Raw genomic sequence first — 25,575 nt, 5'->3', positions numbered from 1 at the left:
TCCTGTTCCATAACAGCAGCGATTTAGCCCAACAGTGGCTGGAATTTTACGACCTGTTAAGTGAATTTCAACCCTATGAAGGAGAGACGGACAGCTACTGTTGGAGAGGCAATCCCGAAGGTATTTTCACGGTCAAATCATGCTATAACATTTTTTTAGCAAAGCTTACAGGTCCGCCTATTCACCCATCTATTGTTACTAATGTTGATCTTCTATGTAAAGTTAAAGTGCCTCCAAAAATTCTTTTTTTCGGGTGGAGAATTTTTCACAATAGAATAGCAACGAAGGATCAATTATTAAAAAGGGGAATTGTGTTGGAAGGGGGAGATCAACGATGTGTGTTTTGTCCTTCGGAGAACGAGAATTTACAGCATCTTTTAGGGGCTGCACTACTGTCGCTAAAATATGGTGTAAAGTGTTTAACTGGATTGGTCCGTTAGATGGTTTATCATTGGAGGAGTTTGCTGGATTTTTTGGGGTTTTCTCATAAGGTGAAGATTAAAGCTAAGAGGACTACGGTAGCGGTCATTTGGCTTGCTACGATGTGGTGCATTTGGATTAGGCGAAACGCGATCATTTTCAGAAATGAGGCGTATAGCTTCACCGAGTGCATGACGGGAGTAGTTTATTTATCTTGGACTTGGCTTCAATCTTTCTATGTTCTTTCAGATAATTGTAATTTTCACATATGGAATATCCTTCCTCCCAATTGTTTTGAGAAGTAGGAGTTTTCTGCTTTGTTGTTGACGATTGGAGTATCCATCATACTCCTTATTAATATCAGTTGCTTATTAAAAAAAAACTACTACGCTAATGTGTTATTCTTAGACACCTTGAAATTTTATACAAGAGTTTCTTTAAATTTAACAAAAAAAATTTAATCTTTTTATCTTTATGATTAAATAATTGATTAGGTATAATTAATTAAGTAATATAACACCATATTTGATATTATTTTGAGTCATTAAGCATTTTGATTGCTAGGGCAAAAATGAATGCAATTATAACTATAAAATCTATTATAAATATATAAAGCGTAAAATATCTGGAAAAATCACGTTTATCCTTCTGAGTTTATCCCTTGTTTCAATATTATGCATTTGATATTTATTGCGGCTAATGTGTCAATCTACTATTTTTTCTTACTATTTTTAATTTTATTTAAATGTCTAGTTTTTTTAATTTAACTGACTACCCTACTTCTCAATTTGTAATAGATTTAAATTTAATTGGAAATTTTCAAATAGGGGAGACTCTTCAAAGAAACTCAATGTTCACGATTGAGAATTGGAAAGATACTTTACATTTTCATTGTAAATCATTCATTCTCTCTTGCCTCCATACATTGAAAGAAACTCAAGAGGCAAGTTTCTGACTCATTGATGTTAGAGCCCTTAACCAAATCCTGCAGGAAATCATTCTGAATTTCACACCTTCAAATGTTTCACGTTTTTAATATATTGAGCTTATTGTGCTTTTACTTAATGTGCTTAAATCTTGCTGCATAATAATGTTATGTTCTCATACTCCAAGATTCTTATCTTCTGATTGCAGGAGCACCCTGAGTGGGAAATTTAGAACAATTTCGTCTTCTTTCAAAAGAGTTTGAGGAGATGGGTTTTAAGCATATTGATTTAAACAAAGATGTTTTGAGGATGAATGAGTACAATTTGGTTCACTCAATAGATGAACTTTGTGGTGTTTCTGAGTGAGATCCTCTTCTTGAAGAGTTACATGATATGGTAAGATGTTTTCTTGAATACTTTTTTCAATATGTCTGGTTGATTTTCTCTCGACTTTTTAATAACGATCATCAAAAACAATAAAACTAGAGGCGGAATTACAAAAGGTTGAACATCGACTCCCAATCAAATGCTATTATAAAAAAATATACCATAGACTAAAAAAAATATAATCACTATCTAACTTAAACTCTAAATCAGATGCAGAAGAAAAACTCAAGAAATCAATTTTCAAATATTAGCTAATAACACCCACTATCAATGTATCCAACTCCAGACCCCGTTACATTTCCTCTCCTTTCTTACATCCCCCGTGAATATTACCAGTATTGTGAGTGTTGCAAATTTTAAATTCTACATCCCATCACCTACTTTACTGCTTCGTGAACCAATTTTGCGTGTTATCTTAACTTCAATTATGTTCTCATATTTTCATAACTGCCACTGAGACTTACTTTTACTATCACATGCATTGCTTACATTATTTTTGTTGATGCTTTTTGGTTGATGATTGTGATGGTTTTGTGAATGCATGGTTTTTGTGACAGAGAGACTAACAAGAGGCTGCTGTTAAAGAATGAAGGAAGCACTAAGCGTGTTGTTATGGACTTAATCAATGGAGAGTAGGTTTAATTATGTCGAACAACCTGCTTCAACTCAAGGAATTAAAATCTCAACAAAGAAAACACTCGCACAATTAGGTTATTGGATGAGCGTCAAAAGACCCACATTTTGATATTACTAATGTGATTTATCAAGTTTAACATATGTCTCATTTGAATTCAACCAACAATTTTGTAGAAAATGTATTTATGTATAATAATTGTGTCCAATGAAACTATACCTAGTGTATATTTATAATCTATACCTAGTGTATATTTATAATCTAGTGAGATGTTTACAACATAATCATTATGAGAAATAAAAGGGTTAAATATACTCTTTTTTTTTCGTGCGATGTAAGCGAGATTCGATTTATTCTCAGTAAACTTTTCTTAATTTCTCCTTTAAAATGTAAAGATTGGATTATTGTGCCCCTTAGGTCACAACTTGGCAAAAAAATTTCACTTTTGCTGACGTGACTTGTCTAGATGGTTATTTTAATTTTTATTTATTTTTCAAAATTCATATGGATTCTTTTTAAATTTTTTTATTTAATTATCTGAGGGTTGTTAGTCGAGAATTTCGACATTAAAAGTAGGGTGTGAATTTGAAGACTAATTGATATTGAAAAGTGTATTCATGTCGTGTCATTTCTTGATTTTTTCCTTGGATAACTCAACATTTTCATAAGAGAACAATCTATGCTCTTCCAACTCATTAAGTGTTAATATCCTTGCTTGTCCATTAGTTTGCAAATTTGAAATTCAATTTCTTAACAGCCAAAAAGGCTTTATAATGCAATTCAATGGGGGATGTGGATTTTTTTTCCATAAACAAGTCTATATGAAGAAATTCCTAAAGGCTTTTTAAAAGCAGTTCTGTAGGCCCACAAAGCATCAACAAGATGTTTAGACCAATCCTTCATAGAAGGGTTAACAATCTTTTCAAGGATTCTTTTTATCTCCCAGTTGGACAATTCTATTTCTTAGCAGCCAAAAAGGATTTGTTTTGTAATTCAATGGGGGAGGTGGATTTTTATTTCCATAAACAAGTCTATATGAAGAAATTCCTAAAGGTTTTTTAAAAGCAACTTTGTAGGCCCACAAAGCATCATCAAGATGTATAGGCCAATCCTTCCTAGAAGGGTTAAAAATCTTTTCAAGGATTATTTTTATCTCCCGGTTGGATAATTCATCTTGCCCACTACATTGAGAATGGTAGGCAAAAGTAACCTTGTGTTTAACCCCATATTTGGTCATCAAATCTTCAAAAAGTTTATTGCAAAAGTGGGTGTCTTCATCACCAATGATGGATCTAAGTGTGTAATGTCTAGAGAAAATATTTTTTATAAATTTTTTTGTCACAACCTTAACATCATTAGTGGTAGTTGTTATTGCCTCTTTCCACTTTAAAACATAATCCACATCTACAAGGATGTATAAATTTACAAAGAATTAGGGAAATGGTCTCATGAAGTCAATGCCTCAAACATCAAGCAATTCGATTTCTAAGATATTAGTGAGAAAACTTTTTTTGCCTCATGAAAATACTTTATATCCTTTGGCATCTATCATAGGTTTTAAAAAATTCATTAGTATCCTTGAATAGAGAGGTCCAGAAATAACCTGATTGTAACGCTTTAGTAGTAGTTCTGGTTCCTCTAAAATATCCACTATATGGTGCATTATGGCATGTCGATAAGATTTGGCGCGCCTCAGGGTAGTCCACACATCTCCTTAAGAGTTAACCAACCAATTCTTGTAAGGAAAAGGTTCATCCCAATAGTGAAATAGAAAATTTAGGAGGAGGAAGAAAGAAAAATTCCAAAGAAATATGAAAATGATGGAAAATGACGTGATTTGAAGCGAGGGAGACGTCTCTTTATATAATAGTTGGAATCACCCAAAAAAGAATCGATCCATGTGCTACATTAACTATTTAATCGATTAGCCTAACAGATCAAATACTTCAAATATGACCGTTAAGATTCCCAAAAAGGAAGTTTTTGATATAGAGCCGTTGCACATGATCACTTGCAACTTCAACATCACTATCAACCCCCTCATCAACATAGTTTGGACCATCATCCTCATCATAATCATGTACTATTTCGGACTCATATATATCACTTCAATTGAGTGCTCAACATAAACATCCACCAAGTCAAATCCTTTTAAATCCTTAACTAACTGAAGAACATCACCATCACAATTAAGGGGCCCGGGCCATAACTAAAGTTATATTTGGGGTTCAAATACCATATGTACTTGATATTCCTATATCACTCATTTATCATCAAATTTTCAAACTGCATATATGACATGTAGTCTGTATCCTACTCCCAATCCATTTCAGACACTAATCCATCAACGTACCATTTAACATGATGCTCTACTAACTTTCCCCTATGATGAATTTTCAACTAATGCATTGATTCTAAGATGGTCTGAATAACAATGTTTGCAATCATTGTATTATTTAAAAAAACCATAGAACAAAATAATTAAACGAGGTGAAAGGGAATCATGACATACCTCACATAAAATCTGACATCTTCTTTGTTCGTCGATAACAATGGAATGGGTGGAATGTTGCTCATCCCATTATTGTTCCTTGCGTCTTGAACTTCGAAAAGGGTTTATGAGTTCGTCGATGACAACAGATTGATGGATGAGATTTGAAGCAAACAAGTTTCTGGGGTTGAGAGAGTTAGGGTTGGATATTGGGGATTAAGTTGTTCTAACGTTTTAATTGCTTAAAGGAAATGTAAAAGTTATTTTTTCAATTTAATAAATAACAAAACTAAATGAAAGACTTTTAGAAATACATTTTGAAATTAAAAACATTGAATTTACTCATTTAATGATGTGGTAGCGTGTTGATTGCTCTATTTCAGCATTTCTATGTGCCACGTACATAAATAAGGGAAGAGACCAAAACATTTCCAAAAAAATATATGTTTAAGGACTATAAAGCTGACTTTTATCAAAGGGAGTTCAAAAGTCAAAATAATGCAAATAGTGGTGCCAAAACTGAAAATTTATTTTTTCCATTATCTTATGATCATTCTTTATTCGTCATGTACAAATACATCATTCATTCGTATATTAATTTATTAGACATATTTATTATTTTACCGTTTATCATTATACAATATTTCAAGGATGTAAGAGTAATCCATCAAGATGATTTCGAAGATACGAAAGATATACAAATTGTATATGAAAATGAACATAAAGATGAAAATGAAAAACATTGATGACAATGAAAATGAAGTTGATGAAGAGAAAAAACATTAATGAAGAACATTAATATATCTTATAATGATTTTCTAAGTGAGGTTTAGACTACACCTTATAAAATTAAAGGTAATTTACGATAAATGACTTATATAATTTTAATTTTTTCATCCTTCTTTTACTTACAAACAAAGTATCTAACATCCTCTTTTGAAAAAAAAATTTAAATAACAAGGTTTAAAAAAAAAATTACCAAAAAAACAAGTTTTTCAAAAAATTTATCAAAGTGTCTAGGTTTTGAAGACCCCCTGGAGTATGCGCCAAATGAATTGGCGCATTAGTACAAAAATTAGGAGTATGCGCCATATGGTTTGGCGCAAATGTGGATTTTTTTATTTTTTTTTACTTTTCACAAACACATATACGCCAAATGAATTGGCTAATTCAAGAAAATTTATACTAATGCGCCAAATGGTTTGGCGCATCCTCTAGGGGGTCCTGCAAAACCTAGACACTTTGATAAATTTTCTGAAAACCTTGTTTTTTATGTAATTTTTGTTATAAACATTTTTTATTTAAATTTTTTCATCTCCTCTTTTTCATTTAGATAACTAAGAATTTAAAATACAATTTGTTTTGTAAGACATGTCACGTCAGCATTCAACTCTTTAGCATAGTCGAAGGTAAATAAATAATTATTCAAATGTTGTATATGACTTAAAAGATCAATTTAAAATTAAAAATAAGGTAAATAACTAATAATTTTTTTTAATGAAGATGCATTGACCATTCAAATTAGTTTACAATGTATCATTCATTTTCTCCTGAAATTTAATTCATTCTATTTTGAATTTGTACGTGAAGATAAAAATTGATGTTAACTTGTAGCAGAAGATGATTTTTTTTTTTTTGGTAGAGGTGTTTGAGAATGAATGAAATATTAATAATATTATTTATAATTTTTAATTTACTTTAAAATATGTGATTAAAATTATTCACGTGTCAGTTTAAAATTGTTTATGTGATTCATTATGTTAGATTTTGTCCATTGAGATACATGAGGAGATTCAAAATGAGCACGAGAAATTTTTTTAATTTTTGTTAGAGAATTAAAAGTGAATATTAAGATATATAGACTCAAATATTTTGTTTAGTTTTTTTAATTAATTTTTTTGGAAACAGTGTATAACTTCAAAAAAACGAAAAGAAGATAAAGTAGAAATATTTTAATATTTTATTGAAATTCTATACATTGAGCTCGAATTTTGAAAACCAAACTAACTAGAAGGTAAGGTTGTATTCAAGATGCATGCGCTATAAACATTAGGTACGAATGATTAGCATTCACAACTCAAAGTAGAATCTCATATATTAGTGTGAAAGAATGAGGGAAGAAAAAAAAAACTTTGTAACTGAAATGCTAGAAATGCGGGTGATATAACCAACTCAACATAACTATCAAACTTTTGCAGCTGAAGTTTCTCTCTTGGTTCTCTTTTTCATCCTTCTCCAACCAGAAACTTCGTTAGGGTTTCGCCGTGATTTCTTCATTCTCATCGACCTCTTCTTCTCTTCCTTCTCTCTGCAACTCACGGTTTGTATTTTCTTCTTCATTTTGCTTCTGCATCAACGCTCGCTCAGAATTTATGCTTGTTCACTCTTATTTTTACTTGTTCTTTCATTTGCTCGATTTGTGAATTTCAATTGCTCACATGTGAACTTGGTGTTAAGAATCTTTTTACTTCCTCACTGTGAATTTGGTGTTAAGAATCTTTTTGCTTGTTCTTGCATGTGCTCACTGTGAATTTGGTGTTGATAATAACTTTGCTTGTTATTTCAGCTCCTGCGCGGCACTCGATTTGCAACACTTGCAGTTCTAGCTTCTTGTCCTCTCCTTTGTAAGTAATTATAGCTTATTGTCATCTTCTTTGTAGTAGTCAATGTTGTCAAGAGTTAGATTAAATATAACCTCCATTCTACAAATTGTTAACATAACTATTTTTATGTGACGTTGAAGGGTATTGAATACTCTTTTTGTATAAGCTTCAGATTTGTTAAAGGTGTTTGTTGAAATGCCTCTATGAGTTTGGCTATGATTTGTTGAAATTATTTTAACATGCTTGCTAGTAGGTATTTTTTGTTGAAATATTTCTTGTTTGGCTGATATAAGTTCATATGAATAGGCCTGCTGTCTATAAGTGTTTTTCAAGGTTTGATTTGGTATGCATTTAGATATATGTTAAATGTGCTTAATTTTCAATTGTGGAAGTTCATCCACTATGATAATAAAAATCTGAGAGGCTCGTAAGTGTGATTCCAAATGACAGGGTTTAGTGTTATAAAGTTTGGTAAATAATCTGTATCCTCTAACCTAATTTCCAAAATAAACCACTGGGAGTAATGAATTGTATCCCATTGAAATATACATTAGGAAGCTTTGGTTTTGGAGTTCAAATGTTAAGTGAGGTTGTCTCATGCAAGATAAAATCATTTATCAGTAGCATATCTTATGCTTATGTTTGTTTCTTAAAGGCAGAGAGAATTTCAATAAGAAAAGAAACAAGAAATGCTTATGTTTTTGTTTTAGTATTATATAGTTTACACAATATTTTTCATTTGTTTTCTGTCATTAGTTTAGTTTTTGTTTGTTTAAGTTTTGTTAACTTTGAGCTTACTTTACCTGAGCCAAAATTGTAAACAGATAAGAACACATATGATGTTGTAGTTGTACTGTTAAAACCCTTTCAATACCATAAACACTTTCACCTAACAATGAATTCAATCCCATAAACCCTATCACCTAACAATGAACACTAACATTAGCATTTTAAAAATACTTTTTTTTTTTGTGTGTGAAATTAGTTTGGTTAATCTAATATAAACATAGACTTTTTAATTTGATTAAATTTTGTTATTTTTCTAATGCATTCAGTATGTGGTGTCTTAGTTCTGAATCTTGTTGCAAATGTTTTCTCTATCATAAATGGTCTGTTGAATTTGTTTTCTTGTCATGTGAAAGTACTTGTATTTGGAATTACTAGTTTTAAATCACATACTTTAGTCATCATAATAAAATTTATTACACCACAATAAATTGTATTGACGCTTCTATCCTTTTTGGTTGTTTGCAGGTTATAATGTCATGTATAAAACCCTCCATAGTTATTTCTTCATTTGCAGTTTTGGCCATTTTCATGCTGTGCATCTCATCATATGTTGTCCTTACAAGTACAATTATCCCTTATCTGGTTGCGTTCTTCAATGCTGCGATATCTTCTTTGGGTTTTATCTTCGGTTATAATGAGGACGGTTTCATGACCAACTATTATGTGAAAAGAGGTCTGTTTCACCTTTTCTTGTCCGTAGTATTCATGTTCTATGGCTACTATATGTAAAAGCCTTACCGGTTTTCCATTAGAAAGGTGCAGTGCATTATATAGATATTGGCCTGTTTTAGGAACACTGCTTCTATAACTACTAAAAGTTAATGTCACAAATGTTGCCTGTCTTTCTATTCACATCTTCTATATCACAACTATTATTATTGTAGTAGTAGTATTTTGACTTGTGGTAATATCTATATCACAAATGAGGCTTTTGAAGGCCAAACTTCAGAACTTGAAAAATCTTATTTGAATTAGTTTGTATGTTTTATTACTTAATAATTCAGAATACTATATTTTTGCTTAAGCTAGGATAGTATAAGAATTTATAAAAAATAATTTGCAATGAAAAAACGAAAAGAAAAGAAAAAGCTTAGTTCAAATACCACGTGAAACGCAAAAGTTGTAAACCATGAACTGTTGTTGTTTCACTCGTGGATTTTGGAAATAAAATTATTGGTTATGATATTTAAACATTTGGTTTGAGATTTTATCATCTTACTTGGGCAAAATCCAATCATTCACTACGACGCTGATGTGTAATTCTTAGACACCTTGAAATTTTGTACAAGAGTTGTAATTAGCAAAAAGTATTTAATCTTTTTATCTATATGATTAAATAATTAAAAATAATTATAATATCATATTAATGGCACATGAGACGTGTTTTAAATAGTGAATAATTAAAAGCAAAGAGAATATGAAAAATTTGAAAATAAAAAATCAACTATAATGAATTAACTAATATAGGAAAATTCTTAGGTGGACACATACCTAAGAAATTGTTTTACACACAACCAATCACAAAATTTTAATTAATTAAAAAAATAAATACTGATTTTTCTCTCTCCTTCATAATCTCAACCACCCCATGAATCCAATTAAAACCAAAATTAAAATTAAAATAAATTTAAAAAAGACTCTTTCTTATTGGTTGTGCCTAAGAATGTGGATTTATGGTCGTGTCCATGCAAGAATTGCTCACTAATATAACATCATCTTTGATATTATTTTGAGATATTAAGCATTTTGTTTACTATGGCAACTAAAATGAATGCAATTATAACTATAAAATTATTACAACTAAATTTCACGATTCTAATTTTTTTTCAATAATGAATCATCTCTATATTTATATATTGTCAAATGATATTTATAAATATTGCATTACTATGCTTACACTAAAATTCCTACACCATGTACATACACCATAAAAAAATACAACAAGACATGTGTTGTTTTGTATTGAAAAAAGTGAACATTGATTATAAAAATAATAAAAAAAATCAAACCGTATAATTATACGGTTTAATTGTAACCTTTGGATGTAGGAATAGCATTCCTCTTATAAATAATATTCATACAGTGATATAAGTTCATGAGACAAACGAATAGTTGAAATTGGGCCTAACAACACTATGAATTTCAAAAGGGAATTTCTTTCTCCACCTCGTGGTGGTCAAAAACACCCTGGAAATTCAAAATATCATTCGAAGATGCATCTATGAACGCACCACAAAAGAAGTGTTTTTGGAGATGCATCTTCGGAAGCATCTTTTATGCGTTTTAAAGGTATTTCAGAGATGCATTTCCGAAATTACTCCTGACAGTGATTTTTTTTAGAAATTCATCAAAGTTTTAATACAGAATTAGATTAAAACGTTAGATAAAAATGCGAACGGAATAAAAATGTTAAACGATAATAACCACAAACGATGGTAAGCAATATCAAACAATAATAAACGATAAACATAAAATATTGTTATGAAAATAGTAAAATATTATACATTAATTGTTCTGGAATAAAAAAAAGGCATAGCCTACTGCGTATGCCTAATCCTCACCCCAGACCCCTCCTTTGCCTCGTGTATTCTACCGCACTCGTTGCCTCTCTAACCATCCTCTCTACGATGTCCACCGCCTTAGGACCGCCACTCTTAATGATACCTAACTCCAAAGCCTCCTGTCCAATCAATTGTGTCCGCTGAAAGAACGACAAGAGATCAGTGGCATAGTCATCCTCGACTTGCTGGTTCTCCAAAATCTCCTCATGAGCTGACATATGTGGACGTCCAAGAGTATCCGGTGTCATGATAAGGTGTGACACTGTGTAGAACCATGTCACGTATCCCTCTACACAATGTCAAATGTTGGATGCTTACATCATCCAATAGTCTTGTGGCACCATATGATGATCTAAATCCTCAAAGATGTCATCGAGATCCTGACGGACAATGGTGTCGGGAGCAGTCTGAGATGGAGATCTGAGTATGATCTGGACATATCAAACTGCCGCATGCATCACTCCGGAAGATACCTAACCATAGTGTCGGTCCCACATGCCAGCCATCCAGTGTACAAAGAGATGGAGTCGAATGAGATAATCTCTTTGTGATCCCCAAACGGCAAAATAGGATGTCATCATGAACAGTCCGATCAAGATACACTCGAAACAGAAGCACAGTCGGATTCCCTCTATGGGGGAGAGATACATGGCATCCCTCGGCATCACCTCTGTATAGTCAATATCAAGAGCATATTTATGAATGCGGTGGAAGTGAGAAATGATTCATCCCTGAAAAACGAATAAGAGACATATAAGTAAAAAAATATTAATAGTGGGAATGAAAGGTACCGTCAACAATGTGCAAGAGCCTTTAAGTTGCCTCATCCTCTAGTTAAAGGTTTCATTCAGCTTTTGGTATAGGTATATCAAACAACCGGCCCCCAGTTCCACTCACTCACCGCATCATCTATAAAGTACCGGAGGTATGCTACATCCACGTAGTTAGCACTTTTGTCCACAAAAGGGACGTGTCAACCAAGTACATAAAGTAAAACCTCAAAGCACACTGATAGCGAAATTAATACATTTCTGCATTACTGCTGAAAAAAATGGCAGGAAAATAGAAAATTCTTTTAATAAGGATTTCATGTTCGACCTTCCTCGTAAAGCGCGTCATTGATTACACAACATAAATTGTGCATTGTATGCTTTTTAGTCTTTGAATATATTTGTTTGTTATTTTTTAAGTGTAATAATATTATTAGTATGTTTAAACAACATACATATACTTTTATGCGCATCTCGATTTTAATTCTACTAATTGGGTCTAACTAATGTTATTTTTAAAATGTGTCGTACAATAAAAACCTCATTAAAAACTATTTATACGTTTATTTTTATCTGTTGTATGCATTAAAAAAAAGTAGACAGACAAACATGGGCGTTCTCGTCTGAACGCTAGTAATAATAATAATAATAATAAAAGAGAGACGAAGGGAATGTAAAAGGTGAAAAGCAAAAGAATTAATTATAAAGAATTTCGTACATTACAATTTCAAAATATTATACAAAATGAATTCTTTCATCCCTAAAAAAATTTAAAACAACCATACCTTAGGCTTTACATCTCTCAAAATGATTTCTACTCTAAGACTTTACATCTCTCAAAATCTGCATGAGTTTAAATATATAGTATAAATAAATGTCAATGGACAAGAAACCATTAATAAGAGGGAGTATTATTTCTTTGTTGGATTAATAAGTCATTTACTCCGCTGTAATATATGTGTTTTGATTTACTTCCCTTTAATTTTTTTTTTTAAAAAAAAACTTTCCTAAAATATTAAAATTTTAAGTCTTTTTTATCCTCAGATGGAAAAATTACCTCCTGTCCAGGGGCGGAGCCAAGGCCCAGCTAGCCCGGGCAGGCGCCCGGGCTCAACCCCTATTTTCTTTGTACTCCAATGTAATAGTCGATTTTTAGATAAAATCAGGGATAAAATTAGGGGCAAAATTAGTAAAAATAAGGTATGAAAATTAAAACAGATGCATAACAAATGGTGTAAAATTTTTGCCCAGGCTGTCTAAAATTTCTGGCTCCGCCACTGCTCCTGTCAAATATTTTTTTTTATTTTCCACCTTAGTTTTTACACGCTTAGGGGTACCCCAAAATTATAGGGGTATTTAAAATTTATTTTAAAGGGGATAAATCAAAATACAGATATATTATGAGGGAATAAATCACTATTAACCCTTCTTTGTTCTCTAATTTCTCTCCATTATTGTTCTGATGATTTGAATATGAAATTATCATAGTTTTAAACCATTTCTTCAGTATGATATGTTGATGAAACAGGTTTAGCCATGTAAGTAGGGTTACTATCTCCAGCCATAATGACAACAATCTTAGGCTCTAAATCCACCACCATTTCCACATTCTTCATAGATTTATCTTCATTTGTTAAAGTCGTAGATGATGAATTTTCTTGACAAGAACAAGAAAGAATAACTAATGCAAATGTTACAATTGCAAGCATGAGAACTATGCTACCAAAGATGTAAGGAATAGGAGAAGCAACGGTTTTGAAACCGCCACCAGCAGCTACATCCATATTTGAATTACTTACACTACAAAACAAAACAAAAAAACAATAAATTTTCCTCGATTAATCTCTCTTCTTATTTTTTGTTTAGTTTTTGGTTTTTAATTGAATCAAGAAGGTTTGGTATATAAGAAGTATAGGGAATTAATTTATAGTGCATGTTAAAGCAACATAATGAATGAAAATGCAATTATTTATGAAGTTGCGCGTGAATGGGTCTACATGTGGAATTGTGGAAGAAATTTCTGTTTATTCTTTTCTTAAAATTTTGGCTATACAGTTTCAATTTGTCAAACAATATTTGGTAATTGATTCTTGCGTGCTGTGTGATGAAGCATATATTATATCCAATCATAGGCAAATTTTCTTTTTTTTCTTTCATAATATGAAAGTTTTTTCATCGGTTGACATTTGGGCTAGCTATCAATTATTTCGTTGCCAAAAATAAAGGAGGGCCCAGGAGTTTGTCTCAAACAATTGCATACGTTCTTTTGCTGCATTACTTTTTTTCTTTCTTTCTGAAAGCATACTAGATTTGTAGGAGACAATAAAAGTTGAATGGCTTAATTGAATTTTTAATCACTTAACTAAATTGTCTGAATTATATATTGAACATCCATTGCTTCTGTCCTCCTCAAATTCCCCACATTATATTTGTTTCATAGTTAATTTTTTTAATTATCAAATTATTCTTCGGTTGGTTGGATTTGCGTTAATGTGGATGGAGCCGTTAAGCAAAATCGGGAGGCAACTTGTGGTGGTGTTCTTAGAGACGACAAAGGTAGTTGGGTTAAAGGCTTTTCTAAGTATATTGGTACTCGTAGTAGTGAAGATGCAGAGCTTTGGGCAGTGCTGGAAGGGATTAAAAATGCCATTGGAGAAGGATACAGTAGGATTGAGCTTCAATCAGACAACAAGAACATCGTTGCGAAGCTCAATGGCCTGAGTAGACAGAAGGGAGCAGTTCATGGAGTGCTTAGAAGTATTAAAGTTCTTATCGCAGGAGATATTATCGTGACTTTCACCCATGTCTTCCGCGAGGCTAATAGATGTGCTGACGCTATGGCCAAAAGGAGCTCGACCTATGATCCTGGACCTCACATCTTTAGATCGTGTCCTGATTTTATGTTTACTTTGTTAGCTAGCGATATTTCGGGAGTTTCTTCTTCTCGAATGACTTTTTTGTAGTTTGTTTCTTTTGGGCTTAGGCCCATCCTTTTATCAAAAAAAAATAAATATTTAAGGTAGACTAATATTGTTGGTGATCTACCAAAGACTTTATTAATTTTTCTAATATTTATTATTTGATATTTTGTAAAATATTAAACCGATAGAAATGAAATCTTCATTAATTCTATTAATGTTTCTATCACTCTTGGAATGTTTGGTTTTCTTTAAAAAAAATAGATTTTTTCTTTTTATTTTCTAAAATAGATTTTATAAAACTATTTTTCAAAATATTATAAGTTTTTTTTATATTTTTTTTTCTAAATTGAAAAACTAGTTTTGACATCCTATAAAATAAGCATACATTATTGAAGATCAAAATATAGTTAAAATTGTAATTTTATCAAAAATTAATATTTCAAAAATGATTTTTATGAAAATCTATTTGAAATAGTTTCAAAATTAAGTGATTTTTTGAAATTTTAATATCTAAAAAAAGTTTCAATAAAATGATGAAATATCTAAAATAACATTTTAAGAATAAATATTAAAATCAAATTTTTATTTGAAGCTTTAAAGAAAAATTTATTTGTAATTTTTTTACCCAAAATTATGTTACACTGTAAAAATCATTTTTAGAAAAAGTCAAAGCAAATGGATAAAGGATTTTCTACTCAAATAAAGTGATAGAAATGGGATCATGGAATGAAGATTCATGGGTGTGGAACATTGACACTAGAACTTACTGAGGTTCAATAAATGATAGCAAAATGAATGAATTGATGGATATATTGTAGGGGTATCAAAGATCAATTTGGTAGACTTATGGATAACTCTATAGGTTACTTGGGGATAAGACAATCATAAATTTTAGGTCTCATCATTAGTGTGACCCTCCTATCATAGATGAGATCCAATCACCTAGCCTTGTATTGGATCCTAATCTCAATGGCAACTGGAACATTTCTTTGACACTACAACAAATTTTTCATGATCTACTAACTTAACTCCATTCTCACATAAGCTCAAACTATTTATGTTCATAATAGATAGATTTTTCTTGTTTTAGGTTCATTCCGTTTTGAAGGGTTTGGTTTCGTCCCCCTTCCTTTTGTACAACAAAAGATGTAATAAAAAGAATAGGAAGATAAATTGATTTGATCTATAATTTAGTCTTTTTTTTAAATATATGCCTCGAGGAATAATTATTTGGTTTTCTTTTTGGTAAAAAATGAATGAGATTATGATTCGACGTACATACTTTTCATATATAAACAAAGGTATCAAATTTTTGTTTACATAGGTTATAAAAATGTGTAGTTTCAACATTTGGATTAGGAATCCAACTAAAAACCCTCTCTTAATATTGGTTTTTATTGTGATAACAAGGGACCCAACTATATTAATCCTCAACTTGTACAAGCCGAAGCCGCGTAACTTCAATTATAATCAAACTAAATTATTCCAAGATATTACAATATAGATAAGATATTCTATAACATGGACTAATAGTAAAAAGAGACACAAATGGAATATGATGCAAGTGTCTCAAAATTTGAGAAGTAATTACGTATCACTTGGATGTAACTTTATGATGCAGCATCTAAAAAAGTCTATTAGAAAAAGTTGAAGTCACATTTTGGAAAGTTTATGGTGAATATATATACACTACGCCGTACAAGGGCTTTTACAGCGCTTATTTTGGTCTTTTAGAGCGCTTAAAAGCGCTGTTAAAGGCTGCGCTGGCGTAGCCTACAAAAGCGCTTCTAAAAGCGCTCTGGTAGGCCCCCCCTATAAGAGCGCTTTTCTGGAAAAAGTGCTCTCGTAGGTCCCCCTATAAGAGCGTTTTCCTGGAAAAGGCGCTCTCGTAGGCCCCCCTTTAAGAGCGCTTTTTCCAGAAAAGCGCTCTTATAGCCCCCCCTGTGAGAGTTAAAAAAAAAGCAACATACGAAAGCGCTTTTGGAAAAGCGCTCTTATAGGGTGGCCTTTAAGAGCGCTTTTTTAGGAAAAAGCGCTCTTAAAGCCCACCCTATAAGAGCGCTTTTACAGAAGCGCTTTCGTATGTTGCGTTTTTTTTTTTTAATTCTTTTTTATTAATCTTTGGCAGCGCTCTTACTTAGAAGCGCTTTAGTAGGTTTGTGAGGTTTTTTAATGTGCAGCCTGTAATTTAATCCTCCCAGTCGACCTGTAATATTTTCGACCTGTAATATTTTCGACCTGTAATTTATTTTCGACCTGTAATTTATTTTCGACCTGTAATTTATTTTCGACGATATTATTTCAGCCATCAGTAAGACAATATATATACCAAAATAATATCCAAAATTATATATATACATCATATATTACAACATCAATAATGTTATATAAAATTGTAAGTAAATCGACACAAATCCTACATGAAAAAGTGCTTAATGTAAAAATGACTCAAATCCTCTTTTATTTCTTCCAACTTAAGTTTCGGGTATGTAGCGGCACGGAATTCGTCAAGGTACTACAAAACAAAAAAAAATATGAATGATACATTTAGTTAAATGTAATAAGTTATATGAAATTATCTTAAGTTATAAATTCATACCGTGAGCGGAATCTCTAATTGATTTGCCTGAAGGATTTCTTTTATATACCTCAATACAAAGTATCCGCAATCGTAACTGTTTCGCTGTTGCGGACACTACATAGAAAAACAAATAAGATTCTATAGTTGTGCATTGTTTTATCAAGTAGCATAAATATATTATAAGCAACATTGTGAAAAATAATGTACCTGCACTTGGATCCAAGTAATGTTGCTAGATTTAGTTCGGGATACCTGTGCGTCCCGTTGACTTCGGAACACTTGTATTGATCTAATTAACAAATATATAAAAGCATATGTTTAGATCAATCCCACAAATAAGTAAATATATATATAAATATACACGAATATATATTTAGAACGATCCCACTTACAAATCAATGATGTCCTTCATGGCCTGATAATTGGTCCATTCACCGTTTACCGAATTCAGATAATACACGACTTCCCTTATAGGGTTGATAGCAAGCAGCAACCAGTGTGCTCTATAAATAAAAACAATAGGTTATATGAAAATTTTGCTATACACAAAAGAAACAGAGATTAGATGAACAAAGAATGAGAAACTAACCCTACTGGTCGGGTATTATACGCCCAAAGATGCAGACATTCTGTGTTGCCGGTGGACATGAATCTATCGACTAATCGCTGTCTAACTGATTCCCGTTCCGAAGCAATTGCCATTCCGCTGCAGTGGGCGGAAGACACGAAACGGAATCTGTTAGACAACGGAGTCCCGCGCAACACTCTGTCATACAACAACCTTAAATAAAAACATAACAAACATTAGATTATTTTCATTGAAATGTGTAAATAAATTATATTGTGAGACTAATTAAATAATATATCGGATGAGGGAATATTACCGGATGTATGAGTGCATGTTATTGACGCCTAGTTGATCATGCTTAAAAATCTCCTCCAAGTCATCAAGTTCAATAAGTGACTTGAATTCAATACCGAAGACACTCTCATCTATAACGATTTCACGTAAAGCACCGTCCTTCAAATCGGACATATCAACCATTGTTGCGAGCGTCGACCGGTACCGAGGCACAAAAGCACCGCCTTTTTTTCCCGCTGGCTTCGGAGGACCAGTGGGTGGTACGGTACGAACATGCTGCGTCACTTGTTGTGACTCCCGAGCGGATGCCTAAAAATCATATAAGTTAGGTAAAATATAAAATCATGCAGATTTAGATTCAGATTAATTATTAACACTTTAAATGTACCTCTTTTAGTGATGCAACAGACTCCTCCTCTTGTAAAATCCCTTTACCCTTATTTGCGGGTTTTATAGGAACAATCTAAAATTAAAATGTAAAAAATAGTTAATAAACGGTTTAGAATTGACATTCGAAAACTAAATGATTTCTTAATCGTTTTCAATATACCTCATCACTAATGACAATGAGCTCCGAGGGCCATGCAACAAATGATCCTATTGCATCTCGCAGCAATGTCGTCTCTGAGACCAAGTCAGGTACCGGTAGCATCGCATCATGATCTACTACAACATCCACCGATACTTTCAGGTGTCCATCCGGGAGCGGTCTATGGTGAAGTAAATCTCCCACAGTGTTGTGCACGTTTCCCTTGCCAACTAGGCGATAACACGGTGCCGATAAGAATAGTTGGCAAGAAGAAATGCCCTAAACCAATAGTAAATATAAAGTCATTATCGTTAACAAAATAGAACAATTTGTAAGGAAATAGAACAAGTTGTAAGAAATACCTCGGGAAATTTTCTTTGACCGTTGAAACTAGCTTTATCACTAGTTTCTCTCACCGATGCAGTATTGCACTTTTCTCTCATATACAAATCTTTATCTTTTTGCAATGCAGAGACTTGTGCTTGCAATTCCGCCAACTTTTGCAACACTTCTTCATTTGAAGGATTTCTTCTCCTAGGATTCTTGTAATAAGAGGTTGGAGTCACACCATGACCCTTACCCCTCACCCGACCGGGATACTCAGGAGCATGTAGGGCTCTACTAAGTACGCTCCTATCATCATGATCCTCACCGGTGGACACCGATTGCGACAAGGTCTCCTGTAATTCATTTATATTTCAATAATTATTAGTGGAGATAAAAAATCATTTATATATTAAAAAACATTTGATTTAAATAAAGACACAGTATTATACTTACACATTCAGTATACACTCTCTGAACTTCGGGATCGACGGCTTGATTCTTGCCCACCCGAGCTTCCCTCCACAACACATGTACAGGAAGTGAGGTTTCCTCACTTTTAGACTCCTCCAACTATGCATTGACACAAATCGCAAAATCGTCAAATAAAACACATTTAGACAATTAATTAAAACGCATTTCTATTTACTTACAATTTTATCCTCCAAGCGTGCATATCCCATACGCCCTTTTTTGTATGGATATGCGGGTTTTGATGCTCTCGCGCTATTTGTGACACTCCTTTTCCGAAAAGCTTCATCTCTTTGATTTACAAACTTAACCCATTCGTATGCCACTATTATTTTCAACCCACTTGCAACCAAATACAGGAATCTGAAACTTCGCGTAATCAAACACCAAAATGCGCTCGATAACCCCAAAATATGACAAATTTGCAAATTTCGGATTTAAGTCATTCGCACTTGATATGTGCATTGCTTCAGCCACCAAGGTAACACCACTATTTTGCATAGTACTTTTATCATCCTGTTCTTTGGTATAAAATGTGTATCCATTAATTGCGTATGCGCTATAAGAAAGCACAATTACAGTTGGACCATAGGCTAAGCATCTCAACCTTTCTGTTACTGAAGCAGGATCTGAACGATACTTTGAATAAATATGATCCCTAAACCACGGTATGAAACTTCGATTGTGCTCTCGTACTATCCAGTTCTCATTTCTATTTGGATTTAAATCTCGGAGAACAATCTTGTGCATTTCAACATACGGCTCAACCTCAATCTCATTGTGCAGAACATACAAGTGCGCTTGATCCCGTTCGACCATTGATACTGTCACAACTTTATTTCCAATTAGCCTTTTTCCTTCTTTTTTTTCGACAATATGAGACTTAGGGAGTCCAATAGATTGAACATTTGACAGATATTCAGTACAAAACTCAACCGCTTCTTCAACAACGTATCGTTCCGCAATACAGCCCTCCGGTCGACTTCTGTTTTTCACGTACCCTTTTAATATTTTCATATAACGTTCAGCAGGGTACATCCATCTCATATAAGCTGGTCCGCACAATTGTGTCTCTTTCACAAGATGCACGACTAGATGAACCATTATGTCAAAAAACGAGGGAGGAAAATACATTTCAAGATCACATAAAGTAACAACTATCTCTTTTTGCAATGTTGGTAAGATCGCGGGATCGACCACCTTACTGCAAATTGACCTGAAGAAGAAACACAGCTTAGTTATTGCGCTTCTTACTTTTTCTGGAAGAATAGAACGTATACCTATTGGTAAAAAATGTTCCATTATAACATGACAATCATGCGTCTTCAAACTCTTTAACTTGAGGTCTTTCAAGGACACAAGTCTTCTAATATCTGAAGAGTAGCCTTCTGGAACTTTAACTTCACTGAGAAACTTACACAATGTTTTCTTCTCCTTTCTAGATAGAGTGTAAACAGCAGGTGGCAGATATGTTCGTCTTCCTTTCGTCACGGGTCCCAATTCAGTTCTCATTCCCATGTTTACCATGTCCTTCCTTATGTTAAGGCCATCCTTAGACTTTCCTTGTATATTGAGTAACGTACCTATGACGCTGTCAAATACATTTTTTTCAATATGCATAACATCCAGGAAATGTCTTACGTACAACGACTTCCAATATGGAAGTTCAAAAAAAATTGACTTCTTCTTCCACCCACCCTTGACAAGTGAATGTGCAAAAGGCTTGCCAAACTGAGTGCTCACATCTTTCACCTTTTCAAAAATTTGATCACCTGACAAAAAAGGCGGGGCTGTACCGTGTTCGGCCTTTCCGTTGAATGCTTTTCTCCACCCACGGTAGTGATGATTAGAATTTAAGAATCTACGATGGCCGAGAAAGACATTCTTCTGACAAAGCTCCAATCGTGTCGTATCGGTTTCATCTTCACAAACGGGACACGCCTTTTGACCTTTATTGCTGTACCCGGATAGATTTCCGTATGCTGGAAAATCATTAATTGTTCCAAACAACATCGCCCTCAAGTTGAAACTTTCCTTCCTATACCCATCGTAAACCTCCACACCGTTCTCCCACAAAAACTTTAAATCTTCGATTAAGGGTGCCAAGTATACATCTATGTCATTCCCTGGTTGTTTAGGCCCAGAAATTAGCATAGATAACATCATGTACTTACGCTTCATACATAGCCACGGAGGTAGGTTATAGATCATAAGAATCACAGGCCATGTGCTATGCGAGATACTTTGAATACCATGCGGGTTCATTCCATCAGTAGACAATGATAACCGAAGGTTTCTTGCTTCATTTCCAAATTCAGGATATTCAGTATCAACTTTCATCCATTGTGGTGAGTCTGCCGGATGTCGCAACTTTCCATCAATAATTCTTTCATCTGCATGCCAAGTCAAGTGTCTTGAATCGGTCTCACTACGATACATGCGTCTAAATCTCGGAATTATAGGAAAATACCATAAGACTTTAGCAGGAGACAACTTTTTCTTATATCGAGGGGCACCACATTTAGGACACTCATTCAAAGCTGCATACTCGTTTCGAAACAAAACGCAATCGTTTGGACATGCATGTATCTTATCATAGCTCATGCCAATAGAGGACAACATCTTTTTGGCTTCATACGTTCGATTGGGAAGAACATTATCCTCTGGTAGCATATCTTTCATAAGGGCTAATAACTCTGTGAAACTTTTATCCGACCATCCATTGTCCGCCTTTAAGTTGTACAACTTTAATACCGCAGACAATCTTGTGAATTTTGAACAACCATCATACAACGGTTTCTCTGCATCGCTTACCAACCTCTCAAACATTTTGGGACAATCCGCAAGATCTTCTTCAAGCGCTTCTGCAATTTCTTCGACTCGATCGCAATCGTATGTGTCTGTGCAATCGTCGTTTGAAGCATACTTCCTATTACAACTCGACCCAGCATTCCCGTTACTTTTCTCACCATGCATTGTCCAACATGTATAACTTCTATCAATTCCAAACCGTAGTAAATGGGATCCCAACTTTTTCCCGTCAACCTTATCCCCATAACACCAACCCAAGCAAGGACACGGCATTCGAAGCGGGTCTTCGGAGTGCGCAACCGCAAACTCAACGAATTCCCATACCCCTTTCTCGTACTCTTTCGACAATCGGTTTGATCTCATCCATGTCTTATCCATGACTTAATTAAGCTAAACAAATGCTTCTTGGTTTCTCTATCAGGTACTAAGGAATTCTGTCAAGATAATAAATAGCTATCATCATAATAGAATACCTAATCAGAATACCTAATCAGAATACCCGATTTCTTAAAGAAGACCTTACCTTATTTCAAGGTAATATAAGTCCACAAACCAAAAAAATGGTTGAGAGACACTAAATTGATATTAAATAGAACCATAAACAATAAACTATAAGCAGAAAATAACAAACTATAAGCAAGAAGAAAGGGATAGTAACCTGAGTTAGACTTGATGTGGGAGATGGGTAGGTTTGAATCCGCGTTGTACAAGTAGAAACTAGAGACTTCAAAGTAACTGTAAAATTAAACACACACGCACGATGCAGTTAAATACAAATATCATAAAAGTGAAGGAACTATATGCAATCTGTAGCACAAACTACTATGATTTTAGAAGTAGAAACCATAGACTTCAAAGTAACTATAAAAGTACACTTAATAGAATAATAATAACCATCCATAAACCCATGAAATTGCCTTACTATAATTTCACCATTACTATAATAACCTTTAACCTTCATCACCATTGACATAAACTACACAAATGCATCACAAAACTAGAACTCACATCATCACTAAATAACAAAAACAAAAACAAAAACAAAACTAGAACTCACATCATCATCAACAGAAGCAATCTAGTTATAATTACAAATTAAAAAAAATAAAAACCTATCTTTTGAAGTTTATGTCACTTAATATTTATTTATTTAACATATGTTATAACCATATATGTAGTATCACCGTACAAATATTTTAAAATAGAACTTTCACAGAAGTCGATGATGTTTATTGTCTCTGTTTTCATTTTTTGAGATACCTTAATTTAGGCAGCAACAGCAAGTAGTTTTGTATTCAAAAACTCAGTTACATTTCTAAATGAAATGTGGTAAGAGTGGAAGAAAATGTCCAAGAGTAGCAACACTTTAGTTCAAAATTATGTATCAATCAGTAAGTGTGTTGCTTTCTAGCATTTTAAGACATTATATTTCTCTTAATTTTTCTATTGATATCCATAACAGAAGAATGTATCACTGACTTCATTACTGTCTTCAAACCAGACCAGAAATTTCATTTGCAATTACAAGTTCTAAAATCCCTAAAATCCTAAAATCCCTAAACAGAAAGTCCTCGCTGAAATTGCCTAAACCAGACCAGAATAGTGGGAAGATTTTACCTGAACAGAAGCAGCAAGAAGATGTTGATTTTGACCAAGAAAACCCTAAAATCCCACCCAAAGAACGGCGGCGGCAGCGGCGGCGGTGGCCTGAAGGTGAGAAGACGACGGAGAGTACGTGGTTGAGACGGACGGTGAGTGGTTCGCTCGTGAGGGTGAGTGGTTTAGAGGGTGAGTGGTTCGACGGAATAACAGTAGCGTGAGAGGAAGAAGAAGAACTTTCAGAATGTTTCTGGAAATTAAAATAAAAGAGCGTGTTTTAGTTTTAAAAATATTTAATGAGGGCTACAAGAGCGCTTTTCAGAAGCGCTTTCATAGGCCACTCTATACCGGCGCTTTCTCCTTAAAAGCGCTTTCGTAACCCCCCCCCCCTTTAAGAGCGCTTTCAAAAGCGCTTTCATATCCACCCCCTATAAGACCCCTATAAGAGCGCTTTTGAAAAGCGCTGTCATACCCCACCCTTTAAGAGCGCTTTTGGAAAGCGCTTTCATACCCACCACCTATAAGAGCGCTTTTGGAAAGCGCTTTCATACCCACCCCCTTTAAGAGCGCTTTTCTAGCGTGTTTTTTTATTTTGTTTTTAACCAAACCTACGAAAGCGCTTTTGTGAATAAGCGCTGTTGTACGTGCGCTTTTAAAAGCCAATTTTGGCGTAGTGATATGACATACTTCCATGGTTTGAATTTTACATGACAGTCACAATTGTAAGTTTGAGTGAATCAGCAACATTTTCCATAATATAATATCCGCCGCGTAACCACGACACAATCACAATTTAAAAAGATGCTTTCGTCTAAACCATTTCTTCATTATGGCATGTTGATAAAACAGGTTTAGCCAAGTATGTAGGGTTACTTTCTCCATCCATAATGACAACAATCTTAGGCTCTAAATCCACCACCATTTCCACATTCTTCATAGATTTCTCTTCATTTGTTAAAGTTGTAGATGATGAATTTTCATGACAAGAACAAGCTAGAATAACCAATGCAAATGTTGCAATTGCAAGCATGAGAGCTATGCCACCAAAGAGATAAGGAACAGGAGAAGTAACGGTTTTGAAACCGCCACCAGCTGCTACATCCATATTTCAGTTACTTAATCTTTGAAAAAAAGAAACAATATGTTTTCCTCTATTAATATTTAACCTTATTTTATGTCTAGTTTTTGGTTTTTAATTGGATCTTGAAGGTTTGGCATAAAAGAAATAGAGGGAATTAATTTATAGTGCATTTTGAAGCAACACAATGAATGAAATGCTATGATTTATGAATTTGCGCGTAAATGGGAAAAAAAATTAAAATAACCAGGTTTAATAAATAAAATACAGAAAAAACCAACTTTTCGGGGTATTTACCAAACTGTCTAGGTTTGGGACATACTGGAAGAGAATGCGCCAAATGAAATGGCGCATGCATGTCACACAAGCCAAACCATTTGGCGCATAAGAAGAAAAATTAGGGCAAGAATTTGCAAGCCATTTGAAATGGCGCATATGGCCATGTATTAACACATAGGCGCCAAACCAATTGGCTCCTATGTGTGGGCCATTTTTTTTTTCAAAATTAACCCGTTTTGGGTATTTTCGCGTACCGTTTTCGATTTCGGTCTATTATTTTCGTAAAAACGTCTAATAAATCGAGTTCGTAAAAATCTTATTAACCCTAAATAATGTAATGTATGCGTTATCGATATCGGTTTTTTACTAAAGCTCAATTTATTGATGAAAGACCGATGAACGGTTACAAGAGGTGAACGGTTACAAGAGGTGAACGGTTACAAGAGGTGAACGGTTACAAGAGTTGGTAAGCGAAACTGATACATTGCATTAAAAAAAATACAGATTATACTAAACTTGCGACGCTGTCGAGCCACGAT

General features: G+C 33.6%; 2 protein-coding genes and 1 long non-coding RNA gene across 3 annotated transcripts; all 3 read right to left on the bottom strand.

The window, feature by feature from the left end:
* Window positions 1–12,680: 12,680 nt before the first annotated feature.
* LOC131647364 (protein GLUTAMINE DUMPER 5-like) lies at window positions 12,681–13,365 on the bottom strand. The gene has a single exon (XM_058917264.1). It carries the CDS (start codon window positions 13,363–13,365, stop codon window positions 13,072–13,074), a length of 294 nt encoding a protein of 97 aa, XP_058773247.1. The 3' UTR covers window positions 12,681–13,071.
* A 3,552-nt stretch (window positions 13,366–16,917) lies between these two features.
* Window positions 16,918–17,372, bottom strand: LOC131647363 (uncharacterized). Its single transcript, XR_009297803.1, has 3 exons — window positions 17,291–17,372; window positions 17,102–17,197; window positions 16,918–17,017 (listed from the first exon to the last, which is right to left on the bottom strand). It is a non-coding gene; the product is annotated as an uncharacterized LOC131647363 (long non-coding RNA).
* A 7,118-nt stretch (window positions 17,373–24,490) lies between these two features.
* Window positions 24,491–24,784, bottom strand: LOC131647362 (protein GLUTAMINE DUMPER 5-like). The gene has a single exon (XM_058917263.1). It carries the CDS (start codon window positions 24,782–24,784, stop codon window positions 24,491–24,493), a length of 294 nt encoding a protein of 97 aa, XP_058773246.1.
* Between the last annotated feature and the right edge of the window lie 791 nt (window positions 24,785–25,575).

This window comes from Vicia villosa, linkage group LG2, assembly GCF_029867415.1.
Source record: "Vicia villosa cultivar HV-30 ecotype Madison, WI linkage group LG2, Vvil1.0, whole genome shotgun sequence".
NCBI lineage: Eukaryota > Viridiplantae > Streptophyta > Magnoliopsida > Fabales > Fabaceae > Vicia > Vicia villosa.
Note: the sequence above shows the minus strand (reverse complement) of the source record. Positions and strands in the feature narration are given on the sequence as shown.

Excerpts from the sequence above, each read along its gene's own strand:
- LOC131647364 (XM_058917264.1), bottom strand. The coding sequence starts at position 13,365 with ATGGATGTAGCTGCTGGTGGCGGTTTCAAAACCGTTGCTTCTCCTATT.
- LOC131647362 (XM_058917263.1), bottom strand. The coding sequence starts at position 24,784 with ATGGATGTAGCAGCTGGTGGCGGTTTCAAAACCGTTACTTCTCCTGTT.